Here is a 19,060-nt window from a genome sequence, read left to right on the forward strand (position 1 = left end):
AGTTGTAGGGCTTATATATGCATTTAAAACCATCTTTTATAACATCATATCCAAGAAAAGTTCATAAAATTCTTTTTATCAAAGTTTATAATTTTTCAGTTTTTTACAAACTTTAAGTTCTTTGCAGCACTTCAAGATGTTAAAGTATTGCAACCAAATTAAAAAAAAAAAAAATTGAACCTAAATGACACTTTTTCCACTCTATTACCAAACTAAAACCGAAAAAAAAAAATATTAAAAGTCCATTTTAAAATTTGTCAGTTTTCTCAATTTTTTTCAAATTTCAAGCTCTTTATGGCACCTCAAGATGTTGCAATATTGCAACCAAATTTTCAATTATTCTTAATGAACCTAAAAGGAACTTTTCCTCACTATTACCAAACTAAAAAAATTAACATCGTTTTCGTTCCACCCTAATGTACATCTCTTCTATTTTCACAAAGATGTTCGAACAGTTGTAGTGAATTTGTGATGCGCGAGGATAGAACCTGGGACCTTATGTTTCGCAGCCCAGTAACATGACAAAGGCTACTGCTAGGATAGCGTAGTTGTTAACTGGCGTATAAGCTTTTACCCCAGACTCTCCCTCCAGTAAGTCGGAGGTAAGACGAACGATATGGCTGTTGAATGGTGATGTATTATTTATTAGCTGTTGAGTCTAATGCGCCTATACCCATTTGAGTAGCGCCAAGCGTTATGGCGAGCGTGTGTGGGTGAGTGGTTGCTGATGCTGGTTGCGGTTACATAGCGCCACAACAGCTGTACGAAGGTTGAAGATTAATCATCCGAGGTCACCAATGTAGCAAATTGTGATGAGTGAGGATACAACCTGAGACCTTGTGGTTCGCAGTCCAGTAACATGACCACGATCGGGTAGCGTAGTTGTTAACTGGCTTATAAGCTTTCATCACACAGTGTTTGTTTTATTATAAGTCTTTAATTAATGATGTTATAGTGCCTTGAACTTGTCTTAATCCAAGTGGATCAGTTAAATGGAAGAAAAAAAACCTTTCCATGTTTGTTGGTTGAAAATGTATTATTAAAATGATCGTCCAAAGTCAAATTGTTTAAAATTTTGTCAGAAGGCCGATAAGTTATTGCAATAACTGTGTGAATCCCCAAAATGCAGTTAATATATGAATGCTTGATGGTTGCTACATGACAGAGCATTTCCCCCTATTTAAAAATAACTTTTCAAAAGCATTTTTCATTTGAATTTTATTATTTTTACTCTGCTGTTGTCATTCGCAGTCTATATAAAGTTGTCGAAACAAAGATTATATTATTTGTAGAGGCTATGAATATACAAACACGTACTTTTGAGAAATTAAGAATTATTTATCAAATTTTCTTAATGTTTGAACATTAATTTTTATACAACAATTTAAGATTTATTCAATTTCCTATTTTATCAATGAAATAGGTCTGATTTTTAAAGGGAATCTTTCTTTTCATTCTATTGCGATTCAGATCCTCTATCCTATTTTGGGGCAAACGCTCGTCACTTATGTCTTGCAATTTTTTTAAAGAAAAGAGTGATAAATTAATCAGAGACAAGTTTTTGTGAAATTCCGGTCAATTATTATTAGAAGATAAATAATTTCAATAGCATAAGATGTGGAGATCACAACACAAATATTAAATTTTCCCAAAATGGGACCCTCACGAACGATCAAGGTAGCTGTGCTTATTACGTAATACACTCTGCCCGCCAAAAAGAATTATAAAACATTCTTTATTGTGGAAGTTTTATGTTGGGACCTTTTGTGAATTTATCATCAATTAAAAACAAAACCGATGTTAAAAATCGTTTGATGAGTTAAAAGTTGTTTGCATTTTTCTAATTTGAATTTTATTTTAATTGTACGAGTTCATTCATTGAAAAGTTTGTAAGAACTAGCGATATTTTTGTGTTCTTTGTAAGTACCTTTATATTCATTGCGGTTGATTTGCATTGTAGATTTGTTGTATTTTTGCTTATTAATTTATCTGGAGATATAGATTAAAGAATTTGAATCAAATCTTAATATTGTGCTAATAAATTAGGAAAAAAAAAATACTTAGTTAAATTACATGTGTGATAAGTTTTCAAATCTTGTCATGATTTATTTTAATGTATAGTTCTAGTTTTTATGTTCTCGTAATTTTTTTTTTTACAACTTAATTTTAGTTTTCAAAATTTGATTCTATTTTTAAGAGTTTAAAGAAAAAAAAAAAAAGTCAGTGTAAGGCATTATATTCTGTTTTATGTTGATTCTTTTCAAAGTCATGTTTCATGATTGAATAATGTTTTATTAAAATAAATTCTTTCATAGTAATATAGGTTTCTTATTCTCGCATATAAATAATTTTATAGATTTTTGTTTTAAAAAGAAATTATGTATAATTTTATTATTCACACCTTTTGTTGAATTAATATGTGTTAAAATAATATGAGGAAGCCCCTAATATTTTATTGTCTAAAGATTCTATGGAAATTGAATAATGTAATCTTTATGTGAATAAAGAGAGAGCTGTGATTGTGACAACAATGATTTTTAATTGCACTTGAGTTTAAAGCAAAAAATTATTGCAATTAAATTTATTACTTTAAATATAATGTTATTTAATTGATGTAACATTTAAGTTCTGCAAATTTTACAAAGAAACTAAAATTTATCTGTTATATCAGTTTTTTTAATCATATCTCTTATAAAATGTATGAATAATTGCTACACTAATTGAATAGTCTGGTGTTAGAATTTGTTACATGTATGAAAAGTTAAAAATTTAGTTATTATATGTGTTTTGATGATGAGAAAAATGAAATTATATATTGAGTTCTTCGATTGTTTCATCTCAAATTTTTATAGCTTTCAAACTTTTTGATTAAATTATTTGTCATTATTATTGTTGAATTTATTATTTAGTATGTAAGTATACAAAGGAAAAGGTTCACTTAGCAGATTGACAATGCTTCAGCTCTGAAAAGCATTTCTGTTTTATAAATTATTCTTTATTTATGATTTATTAATAATTTTCAAATAATTTTATAATTTAAAATTATTATAATTTTTTCAAATAAAATTAACTTTATTTTTATTGTAATTTTAGGTTTGTTCTTTGAATATGAAATTGATTATTACTAAAGAACTATTCTTAATTTCTGCTGATTACTAATTATGTATTTAGTTTTCAAAACTGTAATTAGATGTAAAGTAAATGTATCTACAAATGTCGAACCTTTCTATTATGGTGCATTATTTTGTTGTAAAAAGAAATGTATGGATTTAATTCTATATGATGCAATCCTTACATTGTGATTGTTGTAGATGGGGGGGGGGGTTCTCATCTGAATATGCAGCTCTAATCTGTCCATTGTATATAATTCTTCTTTTTGAGTACAATTCTGAAAATTTTATAAATGATTTTGAATAATTTTTTCAATCATTCTTTACAATTAAAGTTGATAAATTAAAATTTTGTAATTTAACTAATATTCCTTTATCTTTTAAATAAGTAAGAAAAAATATAAAGTTATTTTTGTTACTTTTAAATGATTTTAATTTAGATGTTGAATGCTGTGGTGTACTGTTGTAAAATTACTGATACTTTGACCAATTTTAAGATAAATCTTGTGCTAAATTTAGCAGATTATCCCTTGAAAAAATTCGAGCTCCACAGCACATCACTACTTTTTTAAGTCTGTCCTTATTTTCTTGTATATAAAGTGACATAGTTACAAAATATTAACATTCTGCAGTGTTATATTTAAAATTTATTATTAAAAATTTTATTTCCAAATATATAATTAATAATAGAAAATTAGCATTATTTAAATTTCTCATGATTTATCATCCTTCTCAGAAATTATGTATAGTAGTTTCATACTATAAAATTTTATTAAAATGTTAGTACTGATCAAACATTTAATGGATTTAAAATAAAAATTTCTGGTAATCATTTAATTTGAGAGTAACAGACCTTTATTATAGACATCATAAAATGATAAGAAAAAAAAGATTTAAATTAAGGTATAGTGATACTAAAATTTAATGAACTGTATTCTTAAAGTACTTTTGTTTTGTTATTTAGTTTTAAAGTGGAAGGGGGAGGGGAATATTAAATGCTTTATGTAGTTATACTTTTTGAGATAAATATATCTGCCTTTCACAGAAACTTTTTTTTTTATAAAAAATTAAATATTTTTTTTTTTCCGTTTATGGATCCAGAATTAATTCCGAACTTTTTATTAGCATTTGAATCTCTTAAATTGCTTTCTGTTTCTTCTTGTTCTTTTTTTTTTTTTTTTAATTTTTTATTTCTATTTCATATGGGAATTCTGGGAAAAAATTATGAAATTACTAGTTAAAAACAAAAAGAATTCAGTATAAACATTTTTTTCTATATTCAAATATGGATTAAAGTTTTTACTATCTTTCTGGTCAGAATAAATCTTTAAAAAAATATGTATATAACTTCAAGAAACTTCATTTACTCTTTGAAATTTATATTAATAACATGAAAATCTTAGCATTATATTCAGTATTTCTATTTTTAGAAGTTAGTGATGTGTTAACTTATTACATAATGGGCATCTCCAACTGATTTAGTAAATCAATAAATTATTATGCATCTGAATTCTCATTTTAAATAGTAATATTTTCAGAGGGAAGCAATAAATTTCGAACATGGAGTAGGCTCACTTAACTAGTTTGTAAGAAAGTGCCAGAGATATCCTAGAAAAATATTTTTCATACAATAGTGGCTCATATGCTTACATATTATCTGTGCTGCAATTTTTTTTTCTTTCCATGTTGTAATTTAGCCACGCCAAATTTCTTACAATTTAATTAGTATGGGTCCGACACTCGCCAGTGACCCTCATGGCAGTCAAGGTGTTAAAGAGATTGCAATTTTTTTAAAGAAGGTACTTTATGCATGAGTAGTCTAAAATATTTAATCTTAATCAATTTCTGTTATGAAATTTATTACATTTTTTTAAAAATATTAAATAACTAGCATATGATATAAATTCTTTGTATATGTCATTTGGAAATAATGTGAATAGTGAAATGATAATTCAACATTTGAAAGTTCTTACAGATTTCCTCACTCAGTCAGCTTGACAATGCTTATCCAAAAATAAATAAGATGCATTATAAGTTATTTAAAATGTTCATTATTTTTTATTTGTTCTTATTAATAAGTGATCCTTTATAAACTTTTCACTTGAATAATGTTTTAGAAAATTACCCATGTACCTTTAAAAAAAAGAGAGAGAGAGTAACCTTTAGTAAAAGAAAATAATATTCAATGAAGTAGATATGTTGGTGTTGGAGCAACAAGATCAAAAACATAATTCATAAACATGCAATGAGAGAAAAAAAGAAGTTGCATAGGAGTAAGGAGGGGGATGACCAGTCTGCTCTGATTGCAGCATTTGTAATTTAAATTCAAGGAGGGAAAATATTTTAATTTTTTTTAAAAAATTAACCAGTTGATTGTATGCACAATTGGCTTTCATAGGACTGCACAATAAATCTCCCCAATCTGCACTTTTTTTGCTTGTTAGTTCAGTTCCTATCATATGTTTATATTTTTATTACTTATTATCCATTTTCATTGAAGATGACTCTCAGAAAAATAGAAATAAAATATTCAAATAAAATTTTCATTTTCAGAAAATTTTACTTCATTGCTATTGGTGAATTTAATCATTAATCTCATACGACTGGTGAACATAGTCAAATGTTAGTTACTATAGAAATTTATTAGTTTGCAATATTTGGCGATTAATTGTTGGTAAAAAGTTAATACATAAGTACTATATTATGTCCTAAGCTAGTTAAGGAAGTAAATGTCGAAACAATAAATATATTGTTTTAAAAAGCAATTTTTATTGTAAAATTAAAATTTAAAATATGGTTATACTAGAATTAATATCCTTTTTTTTTTCGCATGATCTGTTATCTTTAAAATCATGCTTGAGTTCAATGATTATAACAAAAACTATGCGAGTTTAAAAAAGTCAAAATTGTCTTCTTTTTATTAACTGTAATGATTTCTTAATCTGTAAATCTCAACTTTAGTTATGATTTTATAGCTACATAGTGGGATCATGAAATCTAATGGTGAAAGGCTTTGTTAGAGTTATCTTTATCAAATATGTTGTTAAAAGTATGAATAAATTCATTAATTTTTTTCTGCTTATCATTATGATTGTATCATGTTTTTGTTTATTTTCTTTGAATGTGTATTTGAACTTTTCTATAGTTTATCACAGAATACCAAAAGTAAAATTAAATGCTTTAAAAATGTCTTTTTCGATTATCATTTCATACAAAATATTTTTGTAGTTGAAATATAGCTTCCATTTTGGGAATGGAGGATTTGTCTTAATCCAAACATCTTCAAGCAAGTTAATCTTCAGCAATTTAAGCATGTCATTTTCATTACATTCCAGTTTTATGAATTAGTGATAATATCTTATAGCACTTGTTGGAACTTGTTCTTTTAAATTGGTTCTGAGACTGAGATTGTCCTTATTTATAAAACAGATTGTAGATGCAATTTTAATAAAATTTTATCTATAATCTATGCTAGAAATATAGATATACATGATTTTGGAATTTAAATAATCTGAAATAACACTTGCAGAAGGAAGTAATAATTGAAAAAGACATTTTAAAAGCATTTTCTGCTATTCTGTGATAAACTAATAGAAAAAGAAATTAATTATATATTGAGGAGTATGGGAATTTATTGTTCATTTCTCCATCCTTTTCTTAACTAGTTCATCCTCTTTTCTATAAGCTGCTATTGGCTGTTATTACATAATTATGAAAATTTAAACAAGTTCTTGCTCTTCCTATTCAAGCAATTTAACTTTTGTTTTTGAGTCTATTGTTGTTATCAAATCAAAAGAAACATGACATCATCTTGTACTGTAGTACAGTGAATAATGCAGTTTTGTAATGCAAATATTTATTCGCAACATCACATATTTAGACACAGTACTGGAATAACTGGACTTAGCTCAGCATTTTTTTTTTTGTAAAATTGTGTTTTTTTGGCGAAAATATTTAGACATGAATCGTATACTGATTACATATGAATATTTTTTTAATCTTATCTACATATTAACTGATCATTTAAGTAAAAAAGAAAAATCATGAAGTCACTTTATGATTCTCTTATCTAAGTCCTCTTTATAACAATTTTCATTTTACAAGTTTATCTATCATTACTTATAATTTTGATCTTGCACTCAATTTTAGCATGGTGAAATCGGGTCCGATATGGTGCTATATGATATTATCAGCATAACAGATAAAAAAAAAAGGCTGTAATAATTAATTATAATATATGTTTGTGTGTGTGTAAAATTGTGTTTTCTCTGGAAAGACCTATATAGATAAACTTAAAAAGCAATAATATTAAATATAAATACATAAGTAAAAAATAAAGCAAAAAGTGCAACTCAAACCGAAGACCTGCAAAACACAAGTCAGCCATGTTGTTCAGATCACTCTACTGCACTATTCACATTGTGAAGGGGAAGTTTTTTTTAGGAAAGACACCTGTATAGATAAACATAAAAAGCAAAACCTTATTTAAATATACAAATTGATCTAAATCAGTAGAGTCGCTTTCGAGAAACATGAAATATATATATATAATATAAGAATTGCTTGTTTAAACTTAAATTGCTTGTTAAAGATTTTTACTGATGCTCTGATGTTTAGGTTATGCTTGGACTGGTGGTGCCATCTCTTGGACTAATTATAAAAAGTTATAGTTAAGTATAGATAGTTAATTAGTTATAAAAAAATGGTAGGTGGGTTTTTTTTTTGTATGCGTGTGTAAAATTGTTTTTTTTTAAAAGAAAGACAAATATATAAATTTAAAAAGTAAAATCTTATCTAGATATAAAATTTGATCCAAATCGTTAGAGCCATTTCTGAGATATATGGCATAAATATGATAAAAGAATTGCTGGTTAAAGATATAAGATTGAAGATTATAAAAATTTATTATAAATGCATTTTGTATCTCTTTGCAGCCAAAAGCAGCTTACAGAGTAGGAAAGAGACATCTGAATTGAAGTAAATATTGATTGTCAACACGTGTGTTGCCGTAAGTAAATGTTTTTGTTACTAAACTTCAATATTCATTGCATTGATTTACAATAAATCCAAAAGATTTCAATTTAATACTTGTAACTGTCAAACTATTATGTCATTGTACTTGTCGGATATTGATCTCCAAACTCTATTATGGATCAATATTCCCAATTCTCAATACTCATGTGATATAATATATAAAATTCTATGCTCTTCAAAAACTTCCTATAGCAATTTTTACATGAACATCTAAAACTACGACGCACACAAAACATTACTTCAAAGCAAACATTGAAAACAGAAGTGGTCATAAAATATGCTTACATGCATATTTATAACAATGTAATACAGTAAAAGAATGAGCAGAAAAAATTCAAATTTAAATGATTTAAGGTATTCAAGTAGCTTTAATTAGATAATTTCTGTGAAGCTGTGGAAAATATGCCTATATGTAATGATAAATTAGCAAAATAACCACTTTTTTTTTCTAACACAGTATGTAAAAGAGAACTGCCAACTTGGAAATTATTATTTCTATTATAAGGTAAACTCATTTCAGTTATATCGTATGTAAAATTCAGAAGATACTTATTATATAAAAATTAATTTTTGTTTGTTCGTATTTTATGTGCTGCTGCACTGTTCATCAGTTTGTGATAAATGTTTGCTAACTCTTTGTTTGCACTTGCGCTAAGGTTATAGGCATAGTACAGTTAGTAGAATATAACTAATATATAAAAATGAATTTTTGTTTGTACATATTTTATGTACTGCCATACTGTTTAACTAATTGCGATTAAAGTTTACTAACTCTTTTCTTGCACTTACACAAGGATTATAGGCATAGTACAATTATTGTGTCTAATATATAAATATATATATATATTTGTATTTATACGCTACCATAGTGTTCCTCCGATTGCGTTCAAATTTAGCCAAATCTGCTTGCACCTGCACGTAGGTTATAGGCATAGTACAATTGTTAGCATTTATTTTGAACACAATAAATTTTACATGCAAATGTTTTCATACATTTCTATGATTCAACATTATTTTAAAACTGACAATTGATAAATGGCAAGCAATAAATGGCAAACAGGATATGTCATTAGGAGTTTATCAAGCATATAAATAATGAAAATTATTATCATTGATACCAATCAGTGTGATTGAAATGAAAGCGAAAATATTTACTGCAAGAGCTCATTTCTTTCTTTTCATTAAGCATCTACACAATATATTGTCATTCAGCGTGCACAATATTTTGGCTATGCCAAACCGCACATGTTATTTAGAGTTTATCTTTAAACATTCAAAATAGAATTATTATCAATGCCAATCAAGGTAAGTTATATATAAGGGAAATTTTCCAGTGCGAACAGTTATTTTTCCATTTACTCAGTGAATCAACAAACAATATTTTGATTATACAAGTATATATCGTGTTAATTGCTTCATCTAAACATTTGTCACTTAGTAGATCTACCAGGGCAGCACATAGAAATAAGCAAATTCGAGTTTCTCAAATTAACAAGGAACAACAAGTGAGCAATGAATCGGATCATTTATGAATTGCATACTTTAGAATCTCAAGATGAATATGCAGCAATAATTGAGGCAACTATTCTTAATGGAGAAGATGTGTTCATCCCATGCTTTCCCGCCAACATGTCTTTTAATGTCAGACGACTGCAGCACACCATTCAACTTGCATTCTCGATGACTATCAGCAAGGCACAAGGTCAATCACTTCAAAAGTGCAGATTGGACTTAGAAAATCCATGTTTTTCATATGACCAGTTGTATGCTCATGAGTTGGACAGCCAAGAAATTTATTTGTTTTTGCTGAAGACGGGGGAAAAATATTTTCTGCCCTAAAGCACTTAAATAATGAAGTAAAAAAAAAATAGAATAAATATTATTTATACTTGTCCTTTATATATCATTTAATTTCAATTAATATATTCATTGTCGACAAACAAAAAAAAAATCATTATTTCTATCATTCCTAATTAAACAAGGTAGCTACTTCACACGATTCTTCCAAAATTATTTTTGCATGGGTACCAACTAGTTTTAAATAAAAATAATTTAGTTTTGTATCCTTATATAAAGTGTGTGATAAAATGACATGCTAAAAATTATTTTATATTTTTGCTAAAGGAACGAAAGATTTTACTACATTATCTTATTTTTAATATCATTGCTTTTAGTAACAAAATTCTGCTTTAAATAAAATTACAGTTATGAATGTGTCTGTATATATATATATTTCATCCTGAATGATAATTATAGTTTTTTTTTTATAGGTGATTTAACAAAACCAACTGTTTAAAAGCTTGTTTCCGTGAAACAATCTAGTTGTAATGGAGGCTCAAATTAGCTCCACTTCTACATTGTTGGAAAATGCAACCTACGATGGAAATTTTCTTGTTAATGGCGATTCAGTCATAACTGAAAAGATGTTGCTTGAAGAACGCATGTTGGAAGAGAAGACTGTTTCTGAGGAACAAGAATTAAGGAAGCAAGTGCTAGAGGCAAAGAAAAAGGAAGAGGAAGAAACATGCTTCAAACGACTTCATCTTTTGCTGAGTAGAAGTAGTATTTATGCAAAGTTCATGGCAGACAAATTAAAAAAACATGAAGAAGAGACAAAAAAGAAGACTGATAAAGAACAAGACAAGTTGAAAAATTCAGTTGTAGAGAATGGAGGCACTTCTAAACGCAAGGCAGCTTTCTCTTCAGCAAAGAAAAAGGCCAAAACTAATCAAAATATTGCCAATTTCTTTAAAACTCAGAAAGGAAATGCTAAACCACTTGAAGAAAACTATCAAAATGGGGATGAAGATCCTTCAAAATTATCTCTTCTTGAGAGACAGCCAAAATTGTTAACAGGTGGAATTATGCGTGAATATCAAATTGATGGTTATGAATGGCTTAAAACACTTTTTGAAAATGGTGTAAATGGTATATTAGCAGATGAAATGGGTCTTGGTAAAACTATTCAGTGTATTGCTTTTATTGCTTACCTAGTTGAAATGGGTGTTTCAGGACCATTTTTTGTATGTGGTCCTTTGTGTACAGTACCTAATTGGTATGCAGAATTTAAAAGATTTGCACCTGATGTCCCAGTCATGATATATCATGGTGATAAAAATGAAAGAGAGGAGCTAAGGCAGAAAATAACAAAGAAAGTGAGACATAAGGATGTTTATTGTTTTCCTGTTGTTATAACTTCCTATCAAATTGCACTCATAGATGCAGCAAAGATTGCATCCTTTGAATGGAAAATGTTGGTTATTGATGAGGCTCATAGAATTAAAAATTTCCAATGCAAGCTTATTGGATCCTTAAAGAAGTACAATGCAGTTCATAGGCTGCTTTTAACTGGTACTCCTTTACAAAATAATTTAACTGAATTATGGTCTTTGTTAAATTTCATTCTTCCAGAAATTTTCGATGATTTGCAAATTTTCCACTCGTGGTTTGATATCTCTCGTCTTGCAGAAAATGGAGCCACTCAAGAAATAATTGCTCAAGAACAAGAGAAGCAAATTGTGTCCAAAATTCATCAGATTCTTACTCCATTTCTTTTACGAAGAACAAAATCGGATGTTGAACTCACTTTACCACCCAAGAAAACTGTTGTTGTCCGAGCCCCTATGACTGAATTGCAGCAAAAATATTATACTGGTGTATTAAATTATTCAATTAAACATTTGCTCAAAGGGCATAAAAAAGAGGATGAACTTATAATAACTGATCAAGGGCGCCATAAAAGAAAGTCAACAAAAACAGTCTTTTATGGTGAAGAGGATCTTGACTTGGATGAATTGTTTAAAATTGAAACTAAAGAAAATGTATCTTCACTAGTACATAATGGAAAGAATAATAAATTAGTAGGAAAAGAAAATCTTCTTTCAGAAACACTTAATGAAGGAGAAACAATGTCTGAGATTAATCTAAAATTAACTAATCTTTCCATGTGTTTAAGAAAAATATGTTGCCATCCATATTTGATTTCTTATCCTTTAGATCCCCGCACTAATGATTATTTAGTTGATGAAAACATAGTGAAAAGCAGTGGGAAGTTGCTGGTTTTGGATATATTACTTCCTCAGTTAAAGGAACGAGGACATAAAATTTTATTATTTTCTCAGTTTGTATCAATGTTAGAGATTCTGGAAGATTATTGTACATTCCGTAAGTTTAAATATACTAAATTATATGGTTCGATGGATCTTGCTGAAAGGCAGGAACAGTTGAAAGCATTTAATGAAGATGAATCCATATTTATATTTCTTATCAGCACCAAAGCTGGAGGTTTGGGGATAAATCTCACTGCTGCAGATACGGTCATTCTGTACGATACAGATTGGAATCCTCAAGGTGATCTGCAAGCTCAAGATCGCTGTCACAGAATTGGACAAACCAAACCAGTTATTGTATATCATTTAGTTATTCCAAATACTTATGATGAAAGAGTTTTTAAATATGCTGCAACAAAAAGGAAGCTGGAGAAAGTGATTATACAGAAGGGGAGATTCAATTCTAAGGATGGACTGATTCGGCAACAACATGCTATTACCAAAGAAGAACTTTTAGAGCTGCTAGAATCCTCTGATGCAAATGGTTTTGTAAATGCCGCAAATTTTGTCATACCTCCTAAAGAACTAGAGAGCATTTTGGATAGAAGTGATATGATTGCAAAAGCTGATATGTAGAAAATTGTTTGATTCCAAGTACTTAAGTTTTATGATATGTAAATGAAGTTTCATGTTTATCATAAATCTCTCATTCCATCTGGTTATCATTTTTAAAAATATTTTATATAAATATATATTAAAAAAATTAAGAATTTTTTTTTGAACATTTGAAATTAGTTTTCAATATTTTCTGTTTAGTATCTGTATGTGGCTCATTCAAAAAATAATATCTGCACATTTCTTATTTTTTCCCCCTATTTCTTAAAATTATTGAAATTTCTCATTTATTTTATGCACAATTTCATTTACTGTATGTGCTTCAGTACCAGCTCATTAAAATTTGTATGTATATTTGTACATTTTACCAATTCATTGTTTATACAGCGATGCGATTAAAATTGCATTTCCTAATATAGAAATGAAATTATGATGATAGAAGAAATTTCTTTAAAAATAGTTTGCAGAGTTTTTGTTTTTGTAAGGTTTCTCATAAAGAGCATTTTGTTAATAAATGGTTATAATTAGCCTGCATTTTCTCAGTTTGAATTAAGTAGATACTGGTGAACATTCTTGTAATGAAGCCCCATTTTATTTTCTATCTGAACTGTGTTCAATTGAATATCTTTAACTTATACACCATTACAGGGAATATAACTTGTTAAAGCTCTTGAAAATGAATATTTGCTGTCTTTAAATACATACTTAGTACTTTAAAATTTTAACTGATAATTTCCTTTTTGTATGTATGTGTGTGTATAATATTTTATTACGAAAAAGTATCAAAATTTGATATCATAAGAATGACAAAATGAGACAAGTAGGAGGATCCTCACAGAAAAAAATTATGATTAACTAGGTTAGCAGTATAACTGCTGTTTTCTTTTCAAGTATATAATTAACTTGAGTTGCATTTCTTATCTGTGGTCTTGCATTTATTTTGAGCTTAATGTAATAATATCATTCTATGTATAGTAGTTGAATGTAAAAATTTGTGAAATAAACTTGGTATATAATTTAACCTAATTGCTGCTTAGTTTTTTAAATTCACTTTTTCATCTAGCTCATTTTTCTGGTATAAAAACAATATTTAAAGCTTTTATAAGAGAAATGGTGAATTTTTATACATTTTTAGGTATTTTGATGTAAATTATTGATTTTATTCTCCTTGAAATGTGAAGAAAAACTCCAATTATCAGAATATAAAGTTTCTAATATTTATCTCAGGCCAAGGAATTATATTGCGATAAAAGCATATGAACAAATTTAAAAAAATTAAATTTCTCATCTAAAATTAGCTTTTGATTTAAAATTACTAAATTTCAGTTAACCTAATAATTTGCTTCAAATCAAAATATGCTTATAAAATATAATTTTTGATGTGAGCAATAGCATTTATTATAAAAGAATTTGCAATGTTTAAAATTTAATAATAAAAAATATTGACTTGAGTCTTTAAATTCCATTTGTAGAATAACACAAAGTTAATTTTATAAGCATTGTGTTCAAACTTCTTTCATTGAATCCCCCCCCCCCCCCTCCACACAGCACTCCTAGTAATCTGAATTAGTATTTTGATTCGGTTATGGCAATAATGTGCAGTATTTCTAATTGCATATAGCAACAAAATTTGGAGTAAGGTGTTTTTTTATTTTATTGAAAAGAATTTTTTTTTTAGATATAACTTTTAGATGAACAATTTGTGCTTGTACAATAAAAAAAAAATGAAAGCATTTGCTTTTCATTTTTAAATGTATATTTATTATAGGAACAATTTTATTAATTTGATGATATTCAGTAATTTCAAAATTGTTATTTTTCAAATAAAACTGCAGTTGATTCTGCTGAATCATTAATTATCAATTAAATAATAAATTTGCTTTAATATTTTTTTTTTTTTTTTTTTTTTTTTGCAACTGATTAATCAGTAGTGATTTTATATAAAAATTGTGATAAAATGGTTCTCGTTTCCAATTTTCTTGATTTGTATTTTAATAAACTATCCTCAATTTTTATGGTTAAATCCATTGAAAATTACCATACAGAATACTTCATAGTTGGCCTTTAACACTAATATTTTTTCTTTAATTGAAATGGATGCAGATTTCGGAAGGAAGGAATTTGATTTGTAAAAACACCATTGTGAAAGAATTTAATAAATGAAGAGTACTTGTTCAAACCTTTAAAAATGCAAAATAATTACTTTGATATAGAAACAACAACAAAAAAATGTATATTTTCTATTTAAATCCAAATAAAATGCAGGTTGAAACAATCAATTTAATCATATATAAACAATTTACATAAAATATGAAACATCTAAATTATTTCGTTTTAAGGAATGGAATTTTTATAATAGGAGAGATTCAGCATAACATTTCATTCTGTTTGCTAAAAGTTGAATTTTATTTAAAATTATTCTATTTTTTTTATTTTTAGTTATTAACAGTAACTGAAAGACGTTTTTTAAAACATGACAAAATGCTGTTGCTATATAAACAAAAATTTATATATTTGATTTTAAATAATTCCATAATCAATATAAATTGTAAACATTTTATTCTGATTTTTCAAAATTTCTTAATGTCTGTGAGTGTTATTGGATAACTCAAATGAAATGTGACTGAATATTTTGATTTTCTAAATTTACAGGAATTAACAACCTTCATTCCACATTTTTACAACTTCATGTTAAAGTGTTAGCATAAAAGGTGCTAATATTCTTTTGAAATTGAAAAGATATGGAAAAGATTGATATTTTTTTAAAAAAAAATAAAGTATAGTATTGCATATATTTATAAAAAAATACTAATTATCTTGCGAATTATAATTACAAATCTAATTCATTTTAAAGCTATACATTTTTTAGAACAAATAATTTTTTTGATTTATGCACTTATTTTTATGTTTGCTAATTTTGTAAATAAAAGTTTAAATATTAATTTATATGATGGACTAATATTTATTCTAACTTTAGTAAATTGAAAATATTTACAATATTGCTCCTCACCGTAATTGGCTATTCCTTATAAAGAAGACAGTTTTCTAGATGCCGGATCAATGATCAACGAGCGACAAAATTGAAAACTTCTGAATTTATAGGAATTTTGACGAAAAGTCCATTAGGATGCCAGTTACGATGATGTTTTAAGAACTATCTTTGAAAAACTATCACATGAAAAAGGAGTTGAATTTTTAAAATCGCACGATTTTAAGTGAAGTCGTACATAGCGCCATCTATTGCATTCTGACGAAACGATTGTTACGAAATATTTTATGAGTTGTGTCAGTAATATATAGCATCGAAAAAACGCAATTATTTCCGAATATTATTTTATATAATTTTGCAATGTGTTCAAGAATTATAGGACACCATGCATGCATCAAAACTTATTCAACATGTTTTTATGGGATCGAAAATTTGCTTCATTGATTTATTTGTCTAACTTATAGAAAATAATTGACACATTTTGCCAAAAATGCTTGTAGGTGTTTTACAAGAGGCGTCTTGAAAAAGTCTAGATTCAATTGGATCTTCCAGGAATGGAAGATCCAATGCCTTAATAGATTCTTCTCCATTCCACGAAAGGGGGCGGGACATGTGAATTTGTTAGATTTGTTGAAATCCAGTCTTGGACTCGCAACCCTTCGATTCTGAAGACTGAATTCATATCTGCACCTGTAATTTATTACTGCTGCCTTTATTTAAATAAACGAAAAAAGGCAATCTCAGCTTGCTTGTAGAAATAAGTTTATAATCAGAATAAGAAACATAACAAGTGCAGAAAAAAGTCTAAAGAAATTCTGCAGAAACACTGTTATTTTAAAGCAAAGTTTATACTTAGTCCATTGTTTGATCCATCTGAATTTACTTTCTAAGTATTTATAACTTGTACATGCGTAGGTAGATAGTTTTGTAAGTAATATAAAATGCTGCACAATATTGTTCGCACATTATTGTATATTATTGTTTGCACAATATTGTGCGATATCATATTATATTAATCAGCATTCAAGAATATTATATAATATTGCGAATATCGTTTAATATTGTACAGTAAATGTGTGCTACTAGGATTTAGGTATATTTTTTAGATTTTACACTTTACATAAAAAGCGGAGAAGAATCAGTTGAGTGAAATTTCTTTACCGTAGTAGAATTTCGCAAAGTTTTGAAAACAATGCCCCTTAAATTGATTTTCCATACTCTCCTATCAAGCTTGAATATCACAGACACATGACACAATAAAGCGTTCTGTTATTTCTAACAGAACGGTGAAGTTCTTTTTACGCAATATAAATATTCCAATCATTTTATGTCGTTGAGATGGCTTTCAAGAAATACTTGCTTATCACAGATATATAAAAAAAAAATGCAAAGGAAAACCATAATGCAAGTTTTACGTGCTGTTGGTCCAAGGTGAAACGTTTTGACAAAAATAACAAAAATGCACTTCACAAGACTGTGCGTCTGTAGATTGCTGTCCTCTGAAGCTGCTGGAATTCCTTACTTGACAGTTAAGCTGGAAGGCCTTTTTTGATGCCATTCTTTTCTTTGTTACGCACAATTAGGGGTTCAAAAGCCCATAGAAGACCACAGAAAATACATACGCCACCGAGCAAATGGAATAAATGGTCATAGCTGCCCATAGTATCCCGAAAGTAACCTACAAAGCAAAAAAAGCATTTTGTTTAATAATCTATAAATAAAAATTAATTACAAAATTTTAAATAAGGAATACAGTATACTCCCGAGTATTCAATTTACGACTATCCGGCCTAGTTTTCTTTTATCGTAATTAAATGAGGAAGACAAGGTATTATTGTGAAGGCATTGAAAGCGGGCGTCTGTTGCGTGCCTCTTGCATGCTGTGTGCAAAATACAAGTTGAGACAGAAAAAGAGCAATGTTCTGCTCGTTGTTCATTGTTTCGTCAGTGTGTAATGGGTTTCCATTGCTGTCGCTGTTCTTGATTATCTATGTAATCATTTATTAGTGAAAAATAAAATCAGTTTAAGTCAAATGACTTAAGAAATAGGCATACGATTTTCGTTACGTTTTGTGTATGTTTCCTGCATTTAAGTTAGGCATTACAGAATTTATGTTAAAATGTGAACAGTTCATACCCTTTAACTTACTTTTTTTTTAATAAAAGGAAAGATAAAGGTGGAGGTGATTACATTTATCAAGTAATCAGAACTCAGATTATTCGCGAAGATAAAATAGTTTTATGAAATAGTTTCATCCCTGAGTCAAGTACAATCGTCGAAAAGTGCCGATCTCTAGATCATGGAATGGATAAAGTGATATAGTGTGGGTGTGGGATAAAGTTAGTTCCTCTTCGATAACGGAATGTACTTTTTATGAAAAAAAAAAAGTTTAGTCGAAGTCGGTAGAGTCCATTAGAAATACATCTTTAATTTCCATGTAACTGAATTATTCATTGTATTCCGGATACAAAGGGAGAGCAGGAATAGTTTATTTACGGTATAAGATTGAAGTGATTTCAGTAACCATTTGTTTAATATTTTATTATTGCATTGGTACAAAATTAGAATTTTGCCAATTCATTGTGAAACTGCAGTATGATTTACTAAAACATTTTTTTTAATACTGGTTTAGTCTGTGGTGAATAGCTTATAAGCCAGTTAACAACTACGCTGCACGAGCAACTGCTTTTGCATAATGGTTGTGTTACTGGACTACGAACCACAAGGTCCCAGGTTCTATTATTCGCGCATCGCCGATTCGCTACAAGTCCTTAAAGTAGTGAGCAGTTTGTGCATGCAAAATAAAATGAATCAGTAATGAAGATTAATGCAGTACACTCCCGATTATCCGGTTTGCGACTATCCAGCTCCCTTACAATTCGGCAGAGTTTTCTTTCACCATAATTAAATGAGGAAGGCAAGGTGTTGCTTTGGCAACATTGTTTATGTTTCTTGCATTTAAGTTAGACATGATAGAATTATATTAAAATGTGAACAGCTTATATCCTTTAACTTACTTTTTCTTTTATAAATTCTTGAAACGTGCAGTGCAGTATATAAAGTTATATAAATTACCAGTACAAAGCCTTCTATTTTAACTTCTAAGCAGTTACCGGCAACTGCTTCTATGATTTACCAGGCCGCGTTTACATTATACGTGACTTGAGATAAAATACGTATTATATCATTGAGCTTTGATATAAAAACTTTGTCTTGTATTGATGGGCAAAGCAATGAGTTCATAGGATTCCGGCCTATGCGG

At 28.1% G+C, this 19,060-nt stretch overlaps 2 protein-coding genes across 4 annotated transcripts in view; one reads left to right on the plus strand and one right to left on the minus strand.

Moving 5' to 3' along the window:
* LOC129965438 (lymphoid-specific helicase-like) overlaps positions 1-13,929 on the plus strand; it is a 33,399-nt gene extending 19,470 nt beyond the window's left edge. Inside the window, exons 1-3 of one of the 2 annotated variants that reach the window (XM_056079300.1) lie at positions 1,713-1,919; positions 8,045-8,118; positions 10,415-13,929. In XM_056079300.1, the coding sequence (XP_055935275.1) occupies positions 10,472-12,829 (2,358 nt within the window). In that variant the 5' untranslated portion in view covers positions 1,713-1,919; positions 8,045-8,118; positions 10,415-10,471 and the 3' untranslated portion in view covers positions 12,830-13,929. Of the gene's footprint in view, positions 1-1,712; positions 1,920-8,044; positions 8,119-10,414 lie in introns of those variants that run through there. The other variant, XM_056079301.1, reaches the window with a different exon arrangement.
* LOC129965439 (monocarboxylate transporter 13-like) overlaps positions 9,282-19,060 on the minus strand; it is an 85,684-nt gene continuing 75,905 nt past the window's right edge. Inside the window, exons 5-6 of one of the 2 annotated variants that reach the window (XR_008784213.1) lie at positions 15,819-17,475; positions 9,282-9,987 (exon numbers count right to left, since the gene is read on the minus strand). Coding sequence is in view for 1 of the 2 variants with exons in the window: in XM_056079303.1 (XP_055935278.1) it covers positions 17,327-17,475 (149 nt within the window). In the remaining variant the exon portion in view is untranslated. Of the gene's footprint in view, positions 9,988-15,278; positions 17,476-19,060 lie in introns of those variants that run through there. The other variant, XM_056079303.1, reaches the window with a different exon arrangement.

The sequence above is a fragment of the Argiope bruennichi genome, chromosome 4 (assembly GCF_947563725.1).
Source record: "Argiope bruennichi chromosome 4, qqArgBrue1.1, whole genome shotgun sequence".
Classification (NCBI taxonomy): Eukaryota; Metazoa; Arthropoda; class Arachnida; order Araneae; family Araneidae; genus Argiope; species Argiope bruennichi.